This window comes from Ostrinia nubilalis, chromosome 9, assembly GCF_963855985.1.
Source record: "Ostrinia nubilalis chromosome 9, ilOstNubi1.1, whole genome shotgun sequence".
NCBI classification, from domain to species: Eukaryota; Metazoa; Arthropoda; class Insecta; order Lepidoptera; family Crambidae; genus Ostrinia; species Ostrinia nubilalis.
This window is the reverse complement of record NC_087096.1, coordinates 9977415-10000000: the sequence shown is the minus strand read 5'-3', so window position 1 is coordinate 10000000 and position 22586 is coordinate 9977415. Positions and strand designations below refer to the sequence as shown.

The 22586-nt window shown below is 36.5% G+C and overlaps 1 protein-coding gene across 1 annotated transcript in view; it reads right to left on the bottom strand.

Annotated features, from left to right (window-relative positions):
- Positions 1-22586, bottom strand: part of LOC135074611 (uncharacterized) — a 57760-nt gene that overhangs the window by 7937 nt on the left and 27237 nt on the right. The window contains exons 2-4 of the mRNA XM_063968968.1: positions 14904-15070; positions 6336-6519; positions 734-873 (exon numbers count right to left, since the gene is read on the bottom strand). Coding sequence (XP_063825038.1) covers positions 734-873; positions 6336-6519; positions 14904-15070 — 491 coding nt within the window. The remainder of the gene's footprint in view (positions 1-733; positions 874-6335; positions 6520-14903; positions 15071-22586) is intronic.

Genomic DNA, 22586 nt, shown 5'->3' with positions numbered 1-22586 from the left:
TAATGCTACGAAAGCCTTTGCGATGGTAGAGACTTTAGTTCGGTAATTTTAGAGCTTTTATGATTCTGGACAAAAGGTATTTTACGAATTGCCCATATCTAGCTAAAGTTACGTAATTTACGTTAGTTGGCGTGAAATTTATGGTTTTTATGCGTAAAATAAATTCTATATTGGTATTTTCTGTTTTTTTTTTTATATTGATCAAAATCTGTCTAGGGGTAGAAAAGAGTCTCAGGTAGTAAATTTTCAAGTGAAAATAACACTTTAGCAAGATTCAACAATAGGCTAATTGAAATCACCAGTTAATGAGGGCTATCGTTTTTATACTTAACAGTTGGCACCCCTGGCGATTGACAGGACCTTACTCTACAGAGGCGCCATCTTGATGAGTGGAAATGCGATAGTCCTCCTACCACTTAGCGCTCACCAGTTGGCGCCACTGTCTTCGCTACTAGCAAGTGACAGGACCTTACTCTACAGTGGCGCCAACTGGTGAGCGCTAAAACGATAGCCCTCATTGACATATATTTTGAGCTGTCAACTGTCAAACACAAATTTTGTTTGGCATAACGTCGAGCTATGACGTTACCAGTTCACGAATTCCATTGATTTCAAAGCTATTAAGCATAATTCTACAGCCAAATGAACACTCGGTTTTCAGGGCTATCATGGAGAATTTCTTATTAATATCTTATGATTCAAGGCGTCACTGACTAACTTTTCTCATACATACCTTTTGTAACACATCATCGATGTACCAATTGATTTCAGCCGCCGGCAGCGAGTAGTCCGATGTGCAATTCAAGAAGATCTGCTCTCCCGGCTTCAGCTCCTTCGGGGCGCCCGTGATTACCGGGTCCAGGTCTGGCATGGCTGCGGGCAAGATTGATGAATACATTACCAATACAAGATCCTATTAGGGTAACAAGTGATATTGCCAATTTGCACATTGTTACTAGTCTAATAATTCTAATTTGTGATTGAATTCTGTAGATGAGTCGCATCAGTAGGGTTTTTTTTTTTTGAAGGGACGCGCGCTGGTAGCTTGAAGAGCTTTTCCAGCTTCACCGGGCAAAGTGGCGAGTACAGAAGGTACTCTAGCCGTTTGGCGATCGTCGGTGCGCGTGCCGACGAGGCCGAGTGTGGGCTACGAATTTCTGGCATCTGTATGGCATCTCTTTTACGCAAAGCAAGATGCTAGTATGAGGGATGGTGACAGATAGACCCGAAAATACGAAAACAGCGTTTCGGAGAAGCCCCGCAGGTTCGCTGTTCTTTTTGTTTAAAAATCATCGAAAACTAAAGAACTAGAACTAATCTACTAAGAAGTAGAACTCTAATATTACTCTATTAGAACACACTTTACAATGACAGCGGTATCTAGGTATAATCACTTCAGAATATTGTGACCTGTCGCAATGAATAATTTAAACAAATGAAAATGTAGAGTTGGAACTGACAATGACAACCACATAACATTAATATCACTATAGCAGAATTCAATAGAGTGTATGAAACGTATTTTTTTTTGTTTGACCTAGATCTTGTGTTTAGCTATCTTTGCATTTTTTTCCATCACTATGATATTGTGTCCACGGTCAAACAACAAACTATTGGTATCGCAAAAATAAAAATTAACGCAGAACTCTCGCCTGGATTGAAAATAATGTATCTTTTTTTGGATTTAATGTATTATCATCATCATCATTATCATCATTATCTCAGCCATAAGACGTCCACTGCTGAATATAGGCCTCCCCCAATGTTTTCCATGTTGCCCGGATGGTACCTTTGTGATGTCTTCGCCAACCCGCCTGCCAAGCGTGGCGAGTATGGGAAATTTTCCCCCTAATGGAAAAGATTTAATGTGTGATTTTATCTATCTCATCGGTACCGTTTATATTTACTTGTCTTTAAGTACGATTACAGGACTATATTTTCCAATACTTTATTCACTCAAATCTTTCCTCCCCAAATAAAACGCGACCATTATCCAACTTCACCGCGATTTATGTTTACTTTATTAACGTTTACGTCCCCACGATAGCAACAATTGTTCAGTCGAACAAAGTTTTAATTGCATTTAGACGTATTCACGGAGTACGATACCGAAGCACTTTAGTCACTTAATACCACTGGGACTTATCTTTATCAGTCCGCTGTTATAATTCAACTAGCAAGTCAGTGATAAACTTAGATTAGGACGGCGTACCGTGCCGAAGTTGATAATCGATTTGTCACTGGCTTAGATGGGGTCTAAGTAATGTTTAAGTAAGGGAACAGGCAAAAATTAAGTCAAATTATGGTCTGAAGTTCGTATTCGTCTAGTTCTCGTTAGAAACGTGTTTTTCGATTTTTCACTGGTTTAGCTGGGGCCTAAGTGTTTTAGTAGGTACCTACTTACCCAATATTATACTAAGTATAGTACTAATATAAGTATGGGAAAGAGGAAAAATTAACTGAAATTACTAATCCGAACTTCGTCTTCTCTTTCGGGTTTAATGAAAGTTTTTAATATTTTCGTCATTCAACCTTCAATATGACATATTTCATGATCGTAGCGTATGATGAAAAACCTATAAGTATTAAGGCTGAGCTGCACCACCTTATTTTAACCGTGGCTATAACAATAACCGGTGTTTCTTATATGGAGTTAGACAGACTTTGACGTTTGTAAAAGTTAAAGTAAGATGGTGCAATCCAGCCTAAGAATCTTGACTTCTAGCACAGAATAAGTAATAGTACAGGTACAGAAGGATTACTCCGCAAGACGATTTAAATAAATGCGAGTCTTGCTACGACGCGATACAGTGGAATTCAGCTCGCACAGCACTACGTACCTACAATTTTATTCACCTACAAGTTTTGTCTCTTTCTATCGCGTGCCTCTGAACTCTTCTTACGCTGTTAGGGTTGCTGTCTAGTGAAAAAATAATTAATCTACTTATTTGTAATGAGGTACGTATGTAGGTAAGTATGCGTTCATTATGGAAAACCTTGGGAGAGGCCTTTGTCCAGCAGTGGACGTCATTTGGCTGAAACGAACGAACGAATTCTGAGCAGTAGTCATGGTAGGTTAGGTTCCTATACTATCCTAAGAATTATTGATTACCTACATGGCCAACATACCTTTCAGCATCTTTGGGAAGCGAAAAAAAAAGATAAATCCGGTAGATTTCTTTTCGAATTTTAACACCCGAACGCCGCACAATATTTCTTTCTCTTTATGTCCATTTTTAAATAATACTTCGATCATAGAATTATAATCATACTACAACGCACGCCAGCGTCCTGACGGGCGCGCGCGTGACACTCGACTGATATAATACCCGCCGGCGGGGCGCTTCGCTGTAGGTAATTATCGGATGTACCGCGCGGAGTGAGCCAGGCCTGCTTCTAGTAATAAATTATATCCAGTGTAGGTTTTAATAATCGACCTCATAATGCAATTTTTATTTCATATCGGCCCGTTATGAAATAAAAATTGCGTAGGTACATAGGACAAGAATGTAAAATAGTCACGTGCGTCTTTGAAAAGGTGACCTCTGCAGAATAATCGCACTAAAAAAGTGACAGTCGAAAAAAGTTACCTTGGATCTTTATTAACACTTTGAGCGGACGGCCTACGGAAAATATTATTTTAAATGTAGTCTTTTAGGTTATAATAAAGTTACTTGATCTTACGTTTTGTAGAAAAAGATAAGGCTCTTTAATTAACTAAGTACCCATTTACTTACATTATTATGTACCAGATATTAGTAACTATTTGTGTGATGGCCATCAACTTCTTAAAAAAATAGTTTTAACAAGTGGTTAAGGTACACGATAAAGAATTTGATATTCGTAGGACTTTATAAGATTTACAACGTTGGTTATTAACAATATTTGACATAAAAACGCTATGTGTGTTTGTATCCAGTGCCAGCTTGCATTTTCGAGCTGTCCTCCATACGAGTGGCGACTGTTTGCTACGTTACATCACGTGGCATGTCACGTACGTTCGCTTTTTGTATTATCTGCACACCTGCGATAAAACGCTGCGTGTACATTCTATGTCATATTCCAGCTATGTCCAAATCGGTGACATCCTACTAATGTATAAATGTGAAAGTTTGTGAGGATGTATGGATTTAGCTTTTTCACGCTAAAACTACAGAACGGATTTGGATTAATCTTGAAAGTATTATTCAAGGTACGAGTATACCAACGACCTCATAAAGGCGTTAGATGCAGGCTGCTATCAACCAGTCATTGTGGAAATCATTCCTATGCTCAGCAATGGACGTCTTATGGATGAAAATTACGATCATGATGATAGTATTATTGTTTATACGTCAAAATAACATATTACCTATAATTTACAACGAAATTGAGTTTATTGGCCAAATTACATGTTAGTCTTTCTGAGACAAAACTGAATTTCACTCAGCCGAAGCCGCGAGAAAAAGCTAGTATTTCTATCATATTACAGCTACGTCCAAACGTTCGGTGACATTTCGAAATAACTCTGGAAATAAGCGCTCCATTCCAATTTCTGTACAGAATTACCACCGTCAAAGTTCCAGCACTAATCCAAATTAAAAGCATTTGACGTCAAAAGGCTGCCGAGGAACGACGGTTATATAGGTTGTTTTATTTTCGTTTCGACTCGCTAACAAAAGAGCATGCTTATTTATTTTCTTGTATCGCGCTTGTATGTACAATATACTTGTTCGTACATTTATGAATAAAACATAAGTAAAATAATAAAGGGGGTGCTCCTTAAATTTAAGCGGTTGGGAACCGAATTGCTTTATATTGTTGGACGGCTGCAGGCTTGAAGCAAGAACCGAATATTCAGGAGATCGTCGGAGTGCCTTACAGGTAATTCATATTTGAATGTGAAGTGAAGAATATTTTGCTTTTAATTTTAGAACAGAGATCATCTAAGAATTTGGAGTTGGAACGGCTTTTTATTTTGTACGAATGGTAAATAAAAATAAAACTTTTGACTTGTACTGAGAGAATCATCTATCTATACTTATAATAAATCTGTAGAGAGGTCAATTCTGTACATGAAATATATTTTCAAAATAACTATCAGGGGGTGATTAGTGATCGATACTGATGCCAAAAATGCAATCAGTAAAATTTTTGTCTGTCTGTCTGTCTGTCTGTCTGTCTGTCTGTCTGTCTGTCTGTATGTTCCTTATAGAAACAAAAACTACTTGACGGATTTTAACGAAACTTGGTACAATTATTCTTCATACTCCTGGGCAGGTTATAGGATACTTAGGAATTCCCACGGGAACGGGAATTAGCGGGAAAATCCTTTTGTACGAAAAATCTAAACCGCTTAAGTTAGACTCTTGAAATTTGGCATGCAGGTACCTTAGTAAACTTAAAGCTTAGTTACAACAGGATATTGCAAAATTCCCACGGGAACGGGAGTTAGTGGGAAAAAATATTTGTATGAAAAAATCTAAACCGCGTAAGATAGACTCTTGAAATTTGGCATGCAGGTACCTTAGTAAACTTAAAGCTTAGTTACAACAGGATATTGCAAAATTCCCACGGGAACGGGAGTTAGCGGGAAAAAACATTTGTATGAAAAAATCTAAACCGCGTAAGATAGACTCTTGAAATTTGGCATGCAGGTACCTTAGTAAACTTAAAGCTTAGTTACAATAGGATATTGCAAAATTCTCACGGGAACGGGAGTTAGCGGGAAAAAACATTTGTATGAAAAAATCTGAACCGCGTAAGATAGATGAAGGGGGGGGGGTAAAACGAGATCCACGCGCACGAAGTCGCGGGCGGCCGCTAGTTCCTAATATATTTTGTAATGCTTCTTCTTAAATACTCTTCTAGAGTATTTTACAAAGGACCTTATTAACAACAAGTTATTTTTTTACAAGTTTAAATTAAAAATTCGTTAATTACAGTCACAGGTCACAGGAGTTAATTACAATCGCCAGTATTCTAACTCTACAGCTGTTTCATAGTAGCCCCTTTTAAAACTACGGCTATTATTTTTATGTTAGATGATAAGATGTTGTGTAGTATCCCAAAAGGGCAGCTTTTGGGTTGACATGCTGAGTTGGATTCGAAGATTCAATCTTCTCGAAATTACGCAAAAGTAACAAGGGGCAGCAAGGTTCTGGAGTGGGGGCCACGTACCAAAAAGCGCAGCGTGCATTGTCCACCCACAAGGTGGACCGACGACCTCACAAAGGCACCAGAAAGGCGTTGGATGCAGGGCCGGTGAATATGGAAATCATTGGGGGAAGGCTTGTGTTCAGCAATGGACGACCTATGGCTGAAATGATGACGATGATTTAGAAACTACAACTCACCAAGAACAGTCATTTGCTTCGTCTTCCTAGCGATCTGGAACTTGGGACCTTCCGTGGACACCTCACACGTGTATGTCGCTGTGATGCCAAGAGGTACAGGCATGACCTTCATCATGCAGGAGTCCTCTTGGCACTCCCCGCCTTGCACCATGATGCCTGTTACGTTGTACAGGCGTATGGGAGGCTGGGGACAAAAAGGTTTTAATTAGAACAATGATAACATGATATTATAGTAACAACCTAGTCTAACAGTGATATTTATGAGTATATTGTATTTTTTATATTTATACTACTGTAACCTCTTTTTTTCTCATAGTCTTCGAAAATGCAAAATTGGGTAAGTAGGTAGCGGCATTTAATAATTTCAAAACTTTTTTTAGGGAAGCTTCGATTTTAATAATGAGTCAATTGAATTGGTAAATGTTATGTCACAGGTTACTATTCCAATAAAAATCTATTAAGGATATCCAATACCCATTTTGAAAGCTCATTTAAACAATAATATTATATTTTATGTATTTTTAAACATAATGGTCTCAACTACCCAATTACTAGCAATGAACAACCAAACACAGTGGGTAATTAAAGTTTACGGTATTAATTAATCAGAAGTTGCTAAATTGCTAGTTTTTTAATCAACATCGATGACGTTGAGACACCGTGCTCGTAGGTGTGGCTGGTAGGCTTGTCTAATTAATTACTAGCTTGTCATAAATAACATTTCCACAGGGCCCTCTGAAGGTTATGTGGACAAAAAAAAACATTTGTTTATCATTACCATAGACAATCATTTATTTATTAGACAAAGCGACGACGTGACGAAGTTATAAATAAGTAAATAATCTCTTTCAGACCTGCAGCCGGGCTAGGATGCGCGCCATGATAAACTTTATCGTGGTAGGTACATTATTATAATACAGATTTTGATGTATGTTATCGTCTAAAATTGAGAAACATTTCAATAAGATTTTATCATGGCGCAGGCAGACCCTATGCCCTAGGCGTAAAGAACAAGATATTGTCAATATTCATTGTCAATTTTGTGAATTTGGAGACAGATTGTTGAACTGCCATTTTAGTGATGTCAATATTAATTTAGTTTGCGAAAATATTAAAATCGGCAACCATAAGAAGACAGATAGATATTCCTATAGCGATCTATAACTACATAGTTAAGGTGACAAAGGTTCTAACGTAACGTAAACACTAGTTTAAATTCTAAAGCGAATCTTGTTCGAATTTCCAAGAAGCCAACGAATAGTTCACATTCAATAGAATATGGAGTCAAACGCAATTTCAAGCTCTTGCAGTGACCGAGATTGTGGTGTAAGTTATGGTGGGTAGGTGGAAATACCAGCTGCTTCAAATATTTCAGTCAAATTTATGACTGGTTTGCCCTGCCGATAGGGAAAAATATGTTTGATTAATCTAATGAAACTTGGACTCGACTACGGATGTATTAAATATCCAAATTGCAAGAGTTCAATTGTTTAAAAACTGGGTCGTTTAGATTTCCATCTAATTTAAATTAAAAATTTTAGACAACTGTTGTCATCTAATTTAAATTTTAAAAAAACCTGTCTGTCGCTATGTATGCTTAGATCCTTAAAACTACGCAACGGATTTTGATGTGTTTTTTTTTAATAGGTAGAGTGATTCAAGACGAAGGTTTACATGTACCTACTACTTAGCACCCGTGCGAAGCCGGGGCGGGTCGCTAGTGATAAATAAAACAATGACTTAAACTTAAAATTCTAGTTTTCTAGTTTAGTGCAAATTTTTCTTAAAATACCTACCACTCAACACCATTTTCCCTCATATTTTTATTCAAATAGTTTTATAGTCATCGAAATGTCCTTGCATTTCCCAACCAAAGTATAAACTCCATCAAAAACGTCTGTTTTGGCAATGGAAATGCGTATTCTTCTGTGATGTTCTCAGAGAAAAGGAACACACTAAAAGTCGGACCACGCTTCGTGTGACCCAAATACCGGCACTTTTGTATTTGTATATTTTTTCTCTTATTTCGAGAGCGACGCAGGGACGATGCTGAACTCAAGTCGCATTTACACTACAATTCCCGTTAAAATCGACTAATGAAATTCCTAGATCTCACAATAACTGGACTGGAATTGTGATGTGCAGTGAGTGAGCAAATGATGGGAATTTAATTGTGAAATTAATTAAAGGAAATTTTATACCGAAAGCAGCATGCAGTCTGGCAAATATGGACGATGGAGATGTGCCAAATCTTATTACCAATATTATAAAGCATATCCTCGGTTTTATAAAATAAAGCTTAAGGACGAAACTCTACATACGAAATTTTTCAAACAATTTTGACCGATCTACTTTATGAGGCATTATTTCAAATGAAACTTATCATATTGTTGAGAAATGGTTTTCGGGACAGTCCAGAAATTCATTTAGTAGTTGCGCAACTCGGGTATTGCCCTAGAGAGTATTGTCCAAATAACCGATACTGGTAGTTTAAGTGACTTTGGGATTGTTCTAAGATCTTTAGTCCACGAGTATAATAGTTATAACAAAGATATAAACGTGTTGACGTTTAATTTCATAAGGTTATTTTGTAGTAATGACATACCTATTAATAAGGAATTTTTTAGCAAAATTGTTTTAATAGTATGATAATAATGATAGAATACGAAAGCTCATAAAATGTCATGCTAATCAGCATGCTTAAATTTTCGAAATAAACCTCGAATTAAAAGGGCGGCTGTCAATTATTATTTTAACATTATTCTGTTTCCAAAAGTAAAACTCAAAACGTATTTATTTATCAACCGTATTTATCGTGATCACATCTCGGCAGCGCTTTCAATATCGTTTTTATATGGATTACATCGGTAAAATATTCGTTCGAGAGGTTACAACAAATAGGATTAACACATTTGAGACTTATTGATACGTTTTTACGTTAAAAATACCTATTGAATTTCCGAATACCAGCGCTCATTCAGGTTTTTATTGTTAATAAAACGCAGTTGGCGGTTTTCTCAAGACTAACTTTTATTGCCATAGACAAAAAACAATAAACAATTGACCATAGATTATTTTGTTATTTTCACACCTGCCCTTAACAAAATAATCAAGTTAAAAAATTAGAAATCTTTAACTATACATACAAGACACTTTGTTACACTTTACCGAGTACACCATTATGCTAAAAAACTAATTTACTATTAAGAAACAGGAGAAATGCCTAACTTTTTCATAAAATAGTAATGCTTGATCGTACCTAAGCTTTTGGTTAAAATGTCAGCGGGCATTTCTGCTGTTTGAAGATAACATATAGCAATCATCATATTCTGTACAGCCTCTCTTACAAAATGGTACCTTATGTCGATGTGCTTCGACCTTCGGTGGAAAATTGGATTCGATACCAATTTTTGGGCGCTCTGGCTATCATTAAACAACATAATAGGTTCTGAACTTCCTACAATTTCAGCCAACAAATTCTTTAAATAAATAGCCTCTTTACTGGCCTCTGACATTGAAATGTACTCTGCTTCAGTACTTGATAGTGCTACATTTCTCTGCTTTCTACATTCAAAAGAAATTACTGAGGTAAAGCAGAACCCAGAATATGATTTCCTATCTGTCACATCTGAACCCCAGTCTGCATCTACAAAACCTTTAATAGAAAGATCATCTTTACTAAACACAAGACCATAGTTTTTAGTATGTTTCAAATACTTTAGTACTCTCTTTACATGTTTCCAGTGAGTTTCATTATAATTATTATTGAATTGACTTAAAAAGCTCACACTGTATGAAATGTCAGGTCTAGTCATTACTGCTAAATACATCAAGCTACCCAAAAGTTGCTGATAAGGACATTTATAACAATCATTTTCTGCCTTATCTAATTTAAGATTCATCTCCATAGGAGTACAAACACTTTTACATTGTGACATATTAAATTTCTCTAATAAACTTTCAATATACTGTTCTTGGTCAAGAGATATTACATTTTTGCTAATTTTGACTCTCATGCCCAAACATTGTTTTAACTGGCCAAGATTTTTAATTTTAAACTTTTTACTCAACTCTTCTACCAATAAATCCATAGCTGATTTACAATTGTAGAACACAAAAAAATCATCTACAAATAAAGCAATTATAACTTTTACATTTCCTTCAAATTTGGTATACAAACATGGCTCATACTTTGAATTTTTATAACCTAAACTCTGCAAATAATTATCAATTCTATCATTCCAAGCTCTGGAAGATTGCTTTAGGCCATAAATAGCACGCTTTAACTTTAATACCTTGTTATCTAACTGTTTACAATCACCAGCAATAATAGGTTTATTCATGTACACTGTTTCTTTCAGAAAACCATTAAAAAAAGCAGTTGTCACATCTAGGTGACACACATCTAAATCTAATTCTACAGCTAGTGCAAACAACAGTCGCAATGTGGAATACCGAAGCACAGGGGAAAATGTCTCATGATAATCTATACCAGCCTTTTGAGAAAATCCTTTGGCAACTATCCTTGCACGGTATCTCACATTGTTAGTACTGTCACACTTTTTTCTAAAGACCCACTTGCATTGAACCACAGTTTTGTCATATGGGCGATCAACTTCCTCCCAAGCGTCGTTGTCTTCGAAAGATTTCAGCTCCTCCTGCATGGCTGCTCTCCAGAATTTGCTTTAAGGTCCATTGAGAGCTTCTTCGAGTGTGATGTCTCCTGCATCAACTTCAGTTTGGTCCTCTACAAAACACAGATTATTAAAACCATATCTATCTGGTGCTCTTCGAGTTCTCTTTGGTCTCTCACATGCAGTACTTGGTATCATCTCTACTTCTGAGGTAGTATCATGAAAATCATCTTCAGTACTTACCGAAGAAGCATCTAGATCTGGTACATAAGAGCTGTCTCTGTCATATTCTTCAGAATATGAAGTCTCTGGTCTAATCTGGTCGTCTGACATATCTGGCCTGCACTCTGGTATTACTGGCACGTCCTCTGGTAAGGATTTACTTTCAACTACTACGTCCACGGTGTTCTTCTCTGGATGTTCCATGATAATGATGTCTCTACTTGTGGTCACAGAGTTAGTAGCTGGATCATATACCCGGTATCCCTTCACGTTCTCAGCGTAGCCGACGAGAATTAGCTGCTTCGCCTTCTTGTCCCACTTGTTGCGTCTCTCCTTTGGGATATGTGTCATCACAGTACTTCCAAAAACTCGCAAATGGCTCAAGTTTGGCTTCTGGCCTGTCCAGATCTCGTAGGGTGTCTTGTCATTCAATCCCGAAACAACAGATCTATTTCGGAGGTAAACCGAGGTGTTCACGGCCTCTGCCCAAAGCTTCTTGTCAAGACCGGCATCAAATAGCAAACACCTTGCTTTCTCCACTACTGACCTGTTCATTCGTTCACACAAGTCGTTCTGTTGTGGTGTGTAAGCATTGGTCTTCTGATGCACTATTCCTTGCTCTGCTAAGTACCTCTCAAACTCAAGACTACAGAATTCACCTCCATTGTCTGTCCTGATAGTTTGGATCTTTCTGTCTTTCTGTTTCTCAACCATAGATTTGAAATACTTGAACTTTACAAAAACTTCATCCTTTGTTTTTAGGAAATAAACAAATACCATCTTGCTGAAGTCATCCACGAATAAAACATAGTATCTTGACTTTCCAACTGATACACATTCCATTGGACCTCCAACATCTGCATGAATCAACTGCAGCACTCTCTCAGTTTTAGTGTGGCTCTGTTGAAATGGTAGTTTGGCTTGCTTGCCTTCACAACAAGTAATGCTGTCAGACTTTGCAATCTTTGCATCTTCTGGAAATGAAATTCCATCTACTGCCTGTTTCATCTTGTTTAGGCTGCCACTGTTAAGGTGTCCTAAGCGTATATGCCATGTTCTGCTAGATATCACTGCTGGCACTGCTACTGCTGTCTCTTCTGTTTCCAAAGTATGTAATCTGTATACACCATCAATCAACTCAGCTTGGCCAACAAGTTCATTCTGCTGATTGTAGATACAGCAAATACCTTCTCCAAAAGTCACTCTGTTGCCATTCTCAATCAACTGACTCACGGAGAGCAAGTTTGTGGTCAAGTTTGGTACACACAATACGTTGGAAACTGTGATGTCATACTCAATATCGTTCACGACAGTCACGATATTCACATCTCCTGAGCACGTTACTGGAACACTTGTTTGGTTTGCGATGATAATTTCCTTCGTGTGTAACTTCTGTGATGCATTCACGATCAATTCTTGTCTCGCAGTCATGTGTCTACTGGCGCCGCTGTCAACGTACCAACTCTTTTGGTTGAACCTTCCAGTCAGAAATATAGCACTGAAAGCGTTGGATTGCTTTCTTTTGTTCTTATCCAAGCTCGGACACTGGTTTTTGTAGTGACCGGTTTGTTTACAATTGTAGCATTTTATCACTTTGACAGTTTTCGATTCTGACGTTTGCGGTTTCCCGCCATAACTGTATTTGTTGACGTTGTTATTTTTCCCTCGAGAATTATGATTATGAGTTCCTTTAGCTAATAATGCATTCTCGGATACTGGAGACGTACTTGCATCATCACTCATGTCCATCAGCTTCGTTTTGATAATGTCGGCGGTTATTTCGATACCTGAGTGTTCAATGGCCATAAGCATAGGAGCGTACCTTTCTGGTAGTCCCGCCAACATCAATGCACCAATCCACTCATCCGAAATCTTAAAGCCTGTTCCTCTTAGCCGTTGCCCGTTTTCTATTATTTGGGTGACATAATTAGTCATAGATTCGCAGTTTTCGAGGCGTATGTTGATGAGATTTTTCAATAGACTTATCTTTCTTGTGAAGCCTGAATCATCAAACATATTCTTCAATGTAGTCCAAAGATCATATGTGGTAGCTGCCTGCTTTATGTGAACATAAAGCGCCGGATCGATAGTGAGGATTAACTTTGCTTTCGGCTTCGAATCTTCAATTTTCTGGGCTGTAGTCGCCGTCGCCGCTAACTGTGTTGCAATGGCGTCCGCCATGCCTTCTAACACCAGCACATTTGACGCCGCAAAAGACCAGTCGTCATAATTTTCGCGACCTCTAAGTTTTGGAACGTTTGCTATATAGTTCGTCGACATTTTTATTCACTTTATACACGGAAATTATATACTTTCGCACTTTTTGAGTCTGGGCCCATAACCTGTTAATAAAACGCAGTTGGCGGTTTTCTCAAGACTAACTTTTATTGCCATAGACAAAAAACAATAAACAATTGACCATAGATTATTTTGTTATTTTCACATTTATTGGTATTCCTACTAAACGAATGGTACAGGGTAGCCCAGAAAGAAATTCATTTTTGAAAATTCAAGGAAAAAAAGTCTGTGTAATTTTGTAGAACTTTATTCATTACAATTCAAAGAAAATTAAATGAAATTTATTTTGAAATTTACCTTTATTAAATTACATCGTCCAGGAAATTGCCTTGACGCTTACAACATTCGATCAACTTACATCAAAATCTTGAAATGCGTTCGTTAGAATTACCTCGAAACCTATTTTCCATTTTTTGCCGAATGTTGAGCTTCAGTTGTTGCATGGTTATTGGATTATAAAAGTATACTCTATTCTTAAGGTAACACCACAAAAAGGAGTTTTCTGGAGTGAGATCAGGGCTTCCTGGTGGCCAGGAGATGTCACCCCTGCCTGAAATTATTTTTTTGTGAGAATATGTCTTTTACCATCTAAATGCTCTCATTTGAAGTGTGACACGTAGCCCCATCTTAATGAAACCAAGTGCTCCTGTCATAGCCTTGCGAATCTTGCCACTTTGAAATCAAAAAGCTTTTCAGCATGCCAGTATAGCGCTCTGAAAAATTAATCATGCTTTCGATGCAAATAACCAATTAAGCAGGGGTGAAATCTCATTGCCACCAAGAAGCCCTTATCTTATTCCAGCAGACTTCTGTTTGTGGGTTATGTTATGAGCAGAGTATACTCTAATAATAATCCAAAAACTCTGCAGCATTCATCCATCCTGAATCCATTTCGAGGTAACTCTAACGAAAGTTTTCCAAAATTTTTGTGCATGTTGACCGAATGTTGTAAACGTCAAGGGAATCACATGTACGATCAAATTTAAAAAAGAAAGTAAATTTAAAAATAAATTGCATGAAATTTCCTTTAAATTGCAATAGTTAAAGTTCTACAAAAATGTATAGTTTTCGTTTCCTTCCATTTTCAAAAGTGAATTTTCTTCTGGGCCACCTTGTATTTTTTAAGTAGGTCCACGTTTATCAGACTTTGATAACTTTTTATAGAATAAATAAATTCATAAAACATCATGAACTTCGCAAAGTGGTGTTTTAACAAAACCCATTTATTGGTATTCAGAAACACACTATTCAAAAACGATGCTTGCTTAACTGATGTAGCAAGCGTTGAATACAGCTCTGTGATTGGTTCGTGTGTCAACCTGTGCGTCCACGCGCACTGAGAGACCTCATAGTAATGTTTGTGAGTACGAATTACACTTAAAATTCTAATAAAAATGTAAATAAATTCAATTACCTTTTGGGAGGGGTTGTATCTAAATATCTCGTTCATGTCTCTGTACCACTTCACAGAATGTAATTTCTGGCCATCCATCTGGAAGTGGCAGCTGAGCACCGCTGGCCGGCGAGGGTCGGCGAACAGAGGCACCTGCAGCTTGGTGATCTCGTGCGCCGAGGATATCGCTGGGGACAAGGAGAAGAACTGTTCAAATCATTTGTTTATTAATATTGATAGAGCGTGAGACAAAAGACTGGCGATGTTTACCATCATCACTAAGGCTGGGTTGCACCATCTTATTTTAACTTTGACAAACGTCAAAAATCTGTTAAACTCCATACAAAAAGCACCGGTTATCGTTATAGTTACGGTCAGTTGGGTCAGAGTAAATACAAATGAGTAGGTCATCTTAGGAACGCACGGGCGCGGTTTGTATGTGAGCGCGCCAACACGTATGCGGCGCGCACGCACACACTGACAAAATTTAGCGGTGATTAGCGGTGAGGTGCGCCGAATTTAATTTCACACACAAACCGCGCTCGATGCGTTGCTATGAAGATGACCTACTCATTTGTATTTACTCTGATTGGGTGGTGCAACTCAGCCTAAGCATTTTGAGTTTAAGACAAAAGACTGGCGACGCCAGATGAAGCGCAGTTTTTTAAACAAAAGACGAAAGATTGACGAATATTAAAGTTCGAATTTCAAATGGTTTACAACTAGTAGGTAACAAAAGACTAACAACTCTAGTTGACGATGACTATTTCAAATAAAAACTAAATTCGAATTTTAAAACCTAAAATTCTGCCCCCCTAGACAAAACGCACTTATTGATCGAATCGAAAATCGAATCCGTCAAAACTCCATACAAAAAGGGGCTTTTCGACCACTTTTCGACTGGTTTGCTATTATAATTTGCACTTTGTCTAGATCCACTGATATATAATCGAGTTAAAGGTAAAGGTATACTGGCGGAGAATGTGGATTCGTATGCGACTTGGAAATCAAATGTTTCTATAATACCTACATATTCGCGTACACTTCACTGTGAATAGACCTATTTATTTTTGATAGAGCTACGCAATTTTGAAAATATCTTTGTTCTATTGTTAGGTTAATATTATGAGATTTTTTGCTTCACCAGGTCGCTACTTTGAATAATACATTTGATGTCATGCGAAACGAATCCAGACCGACATAAAGGTGCAAGAGAACGCTCACACATAAAAAATTACGGGAACGTTTTTAAAATTTATCAACAAAGTACATTTGAGTGTAAGCCAACATCATAAATTTGTCTCGAGTCTTAATAAATAAAAGTGCATCCAGCGGGTATATTCCTTTAAACATTTAAATTGCCGACAGTTTTCCCGCGATGCATTTTTACGGGCATACGTGACTAAAATCTTATTGTGAGAGGGAAGTATATTATAAAAGAAGATATTACACGTATAATGAACACAATAAATCGTGTAAAAACAAAATACCCAGCTCTGTGTAACTCAAATGTGGGAAATACAAAGCAGTTCAGCAAAATGAATGAACCTACGTGCTAACTTTAAATAACATTCAGACAGTTTTCGGGTTAGTTTAAGTTTACAATTTAAATGTATTGAATAAGTCTGAGCTACAATTTTAAATAAATTAGAGTCGACATTGTAAACTTTTGGCTTGAGTGCATTAAGCAAGGACCGGTGATGCATGTAGTAGTAAAGGAATCATGCAAGTCTATTTACATTTTACCTAATTTTAATCGTTCATTAAAAACCTTAGTAGGTACTAAATATTTCAGAAGATGTTGAAGAAATAGAAAATGGAGGAATTACTAGACAATAGACGGGCACAGAAGCCTTCTGTGAGAAAAGCCCTTCTTATCCTTATAATAATATGATGATTTTGTGAAGGATACATTTACAAATATTATATCAACATCGAGTTTATTTATGGATAAGGTACCATTTATTTTATACTTACTAGAAATATACTATGGAGGTAATGTATCAATTTAGATACGACCTAAATCAGGTTTATGGCCAATTTATTATCAAATTACCGAGTTACAGGCACATAACGAAATTATCTTCAAGCTGAAATGTCTAAAATTACTTTATCCTATTTGACTTAACTTTGTCTATGCTACGGAAAGTTTGAGTCGTGTTTGCTACGTCGTAGCAAAATGGTCGTAGCAAGATCTACGAGTTTCGCCGAAGACATAGTTTGGTGGTTTGGGGATAGGTACAGATTAATTTAGTATCATGTTTTTGCATTTATGTATGTTGAAGAAAAATAAGCAATTAGTAGAAAATAAATAACGATTAGGCGCAGCATTGGATAAGGTAGTCTATCGCTGGAAAGTAATGCAGTGACAGCTTTTTGAAAACAAAGGAAAAACGGTTTGAAACGATGACATTTTAAAATATCCGATCTGGTAAGGCCCAAAAGATAAGGAAACATGTAAAGTGCCCCAAGGGCTTTTTGACGTTCATAAGTGCCAAAATATTGGTCAAAACTGAATAAATATTTTGATTTTATCGAATCATTACATGCCACAAATGATTGGCCTTTTGATAAGATAATCCATCTTACTTAACATCTGCAGGTGCGGTCAAATATTGTTATGCATAAAAAAAATACAGAAAAAAATAATACGCCTTAAAAACCTAAAATTTTCGAGTTACAATGTCACACCTAACATGTAAAAAGTAAACACGTAATTTATCTTTTGTCTCAATTTTGCAGCTTCTAGCCCTTTCCGACGAAACTCAAGGGCGTAATAAACGCACAGGTCAATATTTGCCACGGCTAAGAGGGTTTGGTCAATACAAACACAGCGTTAATACGGCCACGCATCAAAACATTTTCGTTATACTTCGGTTATTGATACAAGCCACGTGTTTAGAACCAACAAATCAGCGGTAAATATCAATACTGTGGCTAATCAAAAGAGGTCAACATCCTAGGCATTTTTCCACCTTAATTTAAAAAGAAATTAAATTGTACCACATCTTTTTTTAAACAAGATAAGTAGCTAGACAGTAGCTGGAGGAAAATATAGGAGATCGGTGTTTAAGGCGTTCCATCTAAGATAGGCTTCAGAGTCAATCAGTGGAAGATAGACTGATGACATAACAATGATAAATTAAATTAATGATAAAATTTCCGCGCAATGTCATGGTCCCAAATACGAGACTAAAGGTAGAAAAGACTAAAATAGTTTAAAGTGGAATATCTGTGTGTAAAACCAACCGTCTCATTATATTAAAATATCGAATCTACAAGATATTACTGACATAAGATCAAACTTCTCCCAATAGAACACGTTCTTAGCGTAAGTATCATGACGCTATATCGCTAAGTTGTATTGTTACTGTGATAGTTGTACAAACCACAGACCACAAGATAACTTGTAGTCAGAGCGCCAAGTTCGATGACAAAGCACATAATCACTTTAAAAAAGTTTATCTCGCAAGATATTTTAGTGTCAATAGGCTAATAATCAAATAATACTTATGAGTAGATTGTTAAACTATGTCACGTTATGAGACCTAAATGCTAATGTGGAGAGGCAATAAAGTATTTAGTATCACGTCCCAATTAAATAAATGAAAAGACTTCCCAGCATCGAATACTTCGTTCGTTATTTTTCTTTCAAACATCAGTAAAAGGTAAAAATCAAACAAGTTTTTAATTAATCTTATAAAATCCGTCTGGAGCACTTCAAAGTATTAATGAGTTACTAATTAACTTTAAAATTAAATCTGATCTTAATTAATAGCTCACCAGTGAATTAGTAAATGGGAATCAACCAAACTTACGTCATTAAGTAAATACCTTTAAAGTAGATACGCTTTGAAAGGACTGCCCTCGGAGTTCGGAACTTGAGTGACAAGTTTACTTTGCTAAATAATGGTGATTATACTGTAATTTTCCCCTCTGAGGGCCTTTCAATAAAGCACTTTATCAAGATTAAATTCTGCTGGAAATAAAAAAAATTAAAACAACTATGTACCAGAAGGTTGTGATGCACTAGTAATTACCAGTTAACATTCTCATTAAATTAGTATAAAATGTTTCAACATGTTACGTAGTTGAAAAGTTTGCTCGAGCAAAACAGATTGCTCTTGTAAACTCTTACTTTACTAAAACATTATAAAATTATCAACTATCTTAACCACAATTTATAATAACTAGATACCTAAGATAACTTGTAAAAAGACCCAAAATAATCTTACTTTAGTATCAACACATCTTGTGTAGGTACATAACATTTTTGTTGAGTAATACAGGTACAAACTACAAAAAGTAAGCAAATAATAGATCCCTTTATCAAAAAGTTCCTCGCACCATTCGCCGGAAATCGTTGTGAAACATCTTTAAAGAGTTATTTACTGTAATATTCTTATATAATTTATTCGTGAAACGGAAATTCCAGTCCATTTACTCTCTACTTTAGCACTTTGGTTCGGCGGAGGGAAAGAAATGCTTTTAATAAAAGTAATTTTGGAACAAATTTACTTGATTTGCGCCGGATAAAGGTTGAATAATAATTATAGGAGCCCCCACTGAGTAATTTTCCTAAGTTGCTTTGCTGTGAGTATTTCGAGAAATCGACTGAAGGCAAATTATGTAAAGTCAGCGGCGATTCTCATTAATCTCAATAATTTGGCTCTGGCAAATAATCATTAAGTTGATAGACTTTATTTACACAATTTTGTTATGAAAAAACATAATTTCACGGTAAAGTTGTGTAAATAAAGTTGATTAAAATCATGTTTTAACGTATTCAAAATATTATCTTTAAATAATTTATAGATGAAGAGAATTCAATTTAACTACGTTTAAAGGTTTTCCTTTTCAGTGATATTTTTGATTAAAATGTCCTCGTTGTGAGTTTATAGATTTGTAAAAACCTATTAATGCAATATCGTTGGACTTATTCGTTATTGTAAAAGTTACCAGTAATTCTTATCTATTTAATCATGATAAAATAAACGAAATCAACTTTTCATTAATTACGGGACAAACGTGTGTCTTAACTTCCAAATAACCTAATTATAATCTTATCACACTGTATAGTCAGATAATTATTCTGATTCTTTTCTTTCAAACTTGCTCATGACTTTTTTAAATAAAATTTCTTTTATTTTAAATATCAAAATCGATGTGCACTAACATCTGATGTCCGGCACGAAGTCACAAAAATGCATATCGCCATATTTTTATACCACAAAATTTACTGTCGTATTAAAATACGAGTTCGCTATGCAGTTTCCAATATGCAATCTGATACTGCTAGCGTATTCTAGTCCCGTATTTTTTGTCGATGCAATATTTCTGCTCACGTATTTATGTGGACAACTGTACGCTATATTTAAAGATTGAGTCAGCAGTCTTTTCGGTCTTATCTTTCATAAAATTTGAGGGTTGCCTCGATTTCCCTAGGATCCCATCATCAGACCCTGAATGGTGACAATGGGACCTCATCGAACAAAAAACCACTTTTGGCATACTTAATTGTCGGAGTTCTGCAGTAATATTACATACAAAAAATAATCATACAGTCGAATTGAGAAAGAACCTTTTTTGAAGTCGGTTAAAAATTGTAAAATAATTATTCAAACATACGCTACTGAACTAAATATATCCAAAGCTAACTTAAATTAAAATTAGTCGGGCGTTAAGTCAATAATTTTACTACAAAGGGAGTGCGTGGGACAAAATGTAATTAGGTTAATACTGTAGAGACATATTGGAGTGCTAGTCTGGATGTTTGTCGGGACGCGTTTCAAGTAGAGCTAATTTCCATCACGTCCTTTGGGATGGATCGGTAGACACGCCACGGGCTTCCATGGAATTCAGTCCGAAATTGCCTATGACGTCATGACTGATCTGCATGAAAGTAAACATTAATTTTGTGTAATGAATTATGAGCTTAATTAACATAGTTAACCTACGCATGTAGCTGTTCGCAGATTTCGGTCCTTCTAAGAAATTGCGCGTTCAATGGCAGCTGTTTTGTTCCCACGACGAAATGTAGAAATAACAAAGTTTAGACCTCGGAGACTCATAATTAAGACGGCTGGATATAATTTCAAAATTTTATTTTTAAATTTTGTTGCTGTATTTTTTTTTTTAATAAACGGTAAAAGATATTTGTATGATGTCATAAGCTGCAGACTCATGGACCATGATGACGCTAATGCCAGGTCCCATTAATATCGGGTCTTTTACTGTTCTGCCATGGATGAAAGATATTCAAGAAGATAAAAACAACCTTTATCAATTAAAACGTTATGAATTGAATATACCATTAGATAAAATGCAATATTATGGGTATTCAATGTATTCAATGTGATCAAAGGAAGGAGGAAATTGTTATTCACGTATTCCCAACGATATTTTAATGCTGTTCCATCGGAACGTAATCACAGATACACGTGTATGCTCACCGGATCGGCGAACCCCTTTGCTCTTTTATATCTAAATAAAATTTCATTGGGCGATAAAAATGTGTAAGCATCCATGCGTGAACTGTGCGGGCATGCAATCGTTCAAATTTTCCGATCGAATATTCTTCCGAATTCCAACACTCAATTTCGATATTTTTTGCCGCGGAAGTTAGATTGGTGAAAAATTTTATGAACACAAATGGTATCGGTGGCAAAAATTGTCACCGTTCCTGGCGGTTGGCCAGTAACGTTCGATATCGCAGCATTTGTTCGCGGCCATAATTCTTTCGCTCCAGTTGGTGTGTCTCAAGGATAAAATAAATTGTACCACGGTGATAACCACGATTTGTTCATAAATTGGGGCCTTAATTAAGCGGCCGACCACAACATAAATAAGGAATGGGGCCCGCGATCAATACGGCAACTCATTTCTCACATATTACACCATGTGGTGAGCATAGCACGGCGAAATTGCTTTGCATACTTGATTGCATATTTCCAGAGCTATTCTTAACACAGCAGAACTTCGATGAAAAGGAACCTTGTTGCGTATTTCAAGTGAAATTTCATCGCAATTTCGTTCGACTTGATGAAATTCTGGAAATTAATATACGAAGTTATTCTATACATAATATTGAGACTCACTTTCATTATTAATTAACAGTGTAAACCATGAGCTAATTAATATTTTTATGCGAAGTGGCATGTTTTGTAAATGTATATAGTAGGTACGAGTATAAAACTATCCAAAGCAGCTTAAACAGAAAAGCGGTCTGCAATAGACAAGTAGGTATTGTATTTTAACAGGCTCTCGGACAGGTGGCAATCGTAACACTCGACAACCTGTATTTTTTTCAGCTCCGTGTCGATTTTTCACGTTACGAGCTCTATCCACTGTCACTTTAGCTTGCCAATCTAGTGGTTAGGTATTTCGATTTAGAAAATAAGCGTTGAGCAAAATCCTCTTTAGGTAGATAGCATGCTGATCAACTTTTTCATTCATTCATATGACATCCATAGCCTTTCCCAATGATTTACAAAGTAGCCAGTTGGGAGTAGGAGCGGCCTGCATCCAGCGCGTTCCTGCTATCATTACAAATCATCCCCTTATGTTCTTCTTGTGGACGTCCGTCCCTCACTGCGCTTGCTGATACGTCTCCTCCATTCTATTCTGTTCTATTATCCATTCATTCAGCTAGAAATTTATTCAGCGTAATGTGTACTCTGTCTATTGCCATTTCAGCTTGCTAAT